At 40.4% G+C, this 3,906-nt stretch overlaps 1 protein-coding gene across 1 annotated transcript in view; it reads right to left on the minus strand.

The window, feature by feature from the left end:
• Nucleotides 1–493: 493 nt before the first annotated feature.
• LOC119574209 (sodium-dependent noradrenaline transporter-like) overlaps nucleotides 494–3,906 on the minus strand; it is a 58,639-nt gene continuing 55,226 nt past the window's right edge. Inside the window, 6 exon segments of the mRNA XM_037921350.1 lie at nucleotides 494–845; nucleotides 1,701–1,871; nucleotides 2,245–2,345; nucleotides 2,668–2,767; nucleotides 2,892–3,020; nucleotides 3,127–3,239. Of these exon segments, the coding sequence (XP_037777278.1) occupies nucleotides 675–845; nucleotides 1,701–1,871; nucleotides 2,245–2,345; nucleotides 2,668–2,767; nucleotides 2,892–3,020; nucleotides 3,127–3,239 (785 nt within the window). The 3' untranslated portion in view covers nucleotides 494–674.

Consider the following 3,906-nt stretch of genomic DNA (forward strand, 5'->3'; position numbering starts at 1 on the left):
AGTATCCGCCGCTAATGACCTTAGCAGTTGACGCGGCAGATAATTTTTAAAAATCAATCAATCAACAAGAGCTGTATTTCACTGATGCGATGCACTGTACTCTCCGTGCGTGCGTGTTTGTGTGTGTGCTTATATGTGTGTGTGTGTGTGTGTGTGTGTGTGTGTGTGTGTGTGTGTGCGTGCGTGCGTGCGTGCGGGCGTGCGTGTGTGTGTGTGTGTGTGTGTGTGTAGTTAGACTTGTCAGCTTCTTAAAATGTATGTAAATTCCCCCCCCCCCTTATAAGTAACATTAAGAGTCTCACTCAAATTCTCGCGGCAACCACTTTGGGAATCACTGATATGCTGTATAGTATAGGGTATAATGTGAATGCCTGGCAGTTTAATGTTGTCTCAGTTTGCATGAAGAAAATTATAACACAGTTTTGATAAAGAATAAAATATCTTTAAGCCATAATATACAATGATTACACAAATGTCTAACCACAGTTTTGTTAAACATAATCAGTCGGGAGTCGTGAAGGTGCGCTCTCTTGTTTGTATTTCTCGAATAAAGCTTTACAGTGCAAATTTCGGAAATCATTGAATTACTGAGTTATTTTCACTATATAAAATTGCATTAACGTTGTACGCGTCTCTAGATAAAAAAGTCAAAACATGTTTCCCCATCAGACAAATTACAAGATATTCAAAAACACATCTGGTGGAGACGTATTCTCTGCACAGAGGTTGGGATGCAGGAGGCGGTGACGCAGAGGGTACTTGAGGCGGTGCTGCATCCACTTCTCCCTGTGGCTCGGGTGGGCTGGGCCCCAGGCGGCCGACGGGGACAGGCAGGACTTGATCCGCTGGAAAGAAATATGAATAAAAAAAATAGTAGGAAAGTTGTTATTGGCTGATTTTTTTTTCTTATTTCTTTTCTGTTTTTTGGGTGGGGGAGGGGCAGCGTTGATCTAGGCTGTTCCAAAGGTGGGGTGGACTGAGCAATACGAGAGTACCAAGCACCAATATTTTGCATTTCACAGGCATTTTGCATGCATATTAATTTCAGCAAAATCATATTCATATCATTTTTTAAATTACTGATATGCTTGTATCTAGTGATCTTTGCTGAATATCATACTTCACAGAAAACTTATTTCTGTAAGTCTTTTTGCTTGTTTGAGTACGGTGGAATGCATAGTAAGGATGCTATTTATGCTATTTATGTACAAATAGTTACGTTTTATGTTATAAAGATTGTGTACCTTTCATTCCAGCCGCCATTTTGGGCAGGGATTCTAAAACTTTTAGGTTCGTCGACCCCCAATCGAGTTTCAAGTTTTCTATCGACCCCCTAAATTTTAACTGAAGGACAGAAAAAAGCTTTATGATAAAATCAATATGTTTAGAAGCAGTCGTACTGGTAGTAATAGCAGTAAAAGTAGTAAAAGCAGATTTTTAAGAAATATCAACGTGAAATAAAAATTCGAGACTTCAATGGTCCCTTCAACCCCTGTAAATATTCACTGACCCCTGGTTATTCATCGACTCCTTTTCGATTGTGGCGTTTATACACTCCTTGGATGGTCCATGATCCATGGGGTCGATATCGACACTTATAAACCCCTAATTAGATGGCCAACAAAGGACTGAAACTTACAGTACTTTTATATATATATTATTTTATTATTATTATTATTATTATTATTGTGCAGCATTACCTGTTTGAACGAGCCAGCAGTTCTAAAGCAAAAGTAGTAGAGGAAGTAGGTTGGAATGAATTGGATGGAGGTGAGGGCGATGACCCAGCCGGTGCTCTGAGCCCAGGTCGGGAAGGTCTGCCCTCGGTATCCTGCGCCAGACTGATTCAGCACAGTGTTCATGAGGATGCCCTGTTAACGAAATGTGCATGGACCTTTAATTATGGTGTTATGGTTCATCACTCTCTCTTGAACATGTCTCGAATAATGCGGTGCTGTTGTTTTTTTCTACATAATTAATGAACAAGCTTTAATCACTTGGAAAAAAATATCTTGCACACGGACGATATTCAATTATAAAAAAGGATAAAATAAAACTGATAAATAAAAATGAAAAGTAAAAGGATAATGAACATGATTAATCAATCATTGGTGATTTATTACCCAGTATTATTACGATGCAGCACCTTTTACACTGACAAGGAAAAATTATACCAAGTTACATCAGTTAATCTTTTATTACAGAGCACGAGTAGAATGACAACCAGTTACTCTCTGTACTTACCAGGAGCACAAGGGGAGTGACGACCAGCCAAGTGCCCCACCAGCCGTAGCCAATGCGTCGTCCAATCATCAGCTGAAGGTCCTGCACAGTTCGACCAGCGCCTACAGGAAAGAAACTCGTAAGTGGACAGATGACATTCATATTTACGTGAAATAAGATGATACTGGAGCAACAATGAAATCAGAATCAACATAATGATCATAATGTTTGATAAGTATAATAATGGTGATGATAACAAGGAGGACAAACATGTAAATGCTAATTATATAATAACAAAATCTCCATCCAAAAATAATGATAATAAAGGTTATTACGCCGAAAATTCATTGCATGAAAGCCGCCAACGAATTTAGCAACACTAAATGGATATACTAAACATATCTGTAGCTTTTGAATGCCAAACTCTAAAGGGTTTCTACTTACCATAAAAGTAGCCGAATATGCATATCTGGCACAAACAAACAACAATAACGGTGAATGAAGCGCAGTACCAGTCAACCAGTGTTAACCAGTATATCCCACCCTGAAATGCAATATGAATCTATATGTATATTCATACCCAAACTGCTCAAAAGAGTATTCAAATTGACGCATTTCGTTGCTATTGTTGCCAGCATTTCCTAGATCCCTGTGCACCGTCTACTTACATCCGTCCCAAAGATGATTGTTGCCAAGAAGGAAATGAAACATATGAAGAAAGTGACCCAGCCTCTGCGACCACGTAACTCTGCAAATTCGTCTAAGATGCACAGCACTGGAGTCTCTAAATAAGCAAACTGAAATAGAATGCAGATGGTATGAAGTTTGCAAGCCATCCATCCACTGATGCCTCTCTAAATTGTACAAATAACTCACACGAACGGCATTATATGATCGACTTACGCAGGAGTCGATGCCCAGGAAGAACAACATCAGGAAGAAAAGGACGGACCACAAGGGAGAAACCGGCATCAGGGATAAAGCCTCAGGATAGACGACGAACACCAAGGACGGGCCTGAGGAAATATTTTCATGCTCTATGCTTACCTCATTAACGATACATACTGAATTAAACCATGGACACTCCCCTATTACTTTCTTTTCTTGTATTTGTTAAAATCAGGAAGTAATATAACAAAACCTTCTCTAACAATCTTACCAGCAACAGCAAGTTCTTCAATAGAAACGCCAGCTCTCTTGGCCATGAAGCCGAGCACTGAGAAGACGACGAATCCCGCCAGGATGGAGGTGCTGCTGTTCAGGACGGGGACAATGAGCGCGTCCCTCGTGCACCGATTGTTGAATTTGTTGTAGGAACCGAAGCAGATGAGCGACCCCCATCCGGGACCCAAGGAATAAAAGATCTGTATGGCCGCTACCGCCCACACCTGGTTCAGGTGTGCGAATGGAAGAAACGCACGAATAGTAGAAGAATAGAGGTATTCAAGTAAATTTCTTTTATGACAAAGCCACAGATAACGCATACGTATTTTTTCATATAAATATTCAACACTATAGCTATTTAGTTCACCTTCATCTCTTTAAGTCTGTTAAACTCGGGATAGATGTAGAAGTAGATTCCATCCGTGGCTCCCGGAAGTGTGACCCCACGTATCAGCAGAATGAACAGCATGACAAACGGGAAGATCACTGTGAGCCACACGACCTGCACAGCGTGACAGC

Source organism: Penaeus monodon, chromosome 6 (genome assembly GCF_015228065.2).
Source record: "Penaeus monodon isolate SGIC_2016 chromosome 6, NSTDA_Pmon_1, whole genome shotgun sequence".
Classification (NCBI taxonomy): Eukaryota; Metazoa; Arthropoda; class Malacostraca; order Decapoda; family Penaeidae; genus Penaeus; species Penaeus monodon.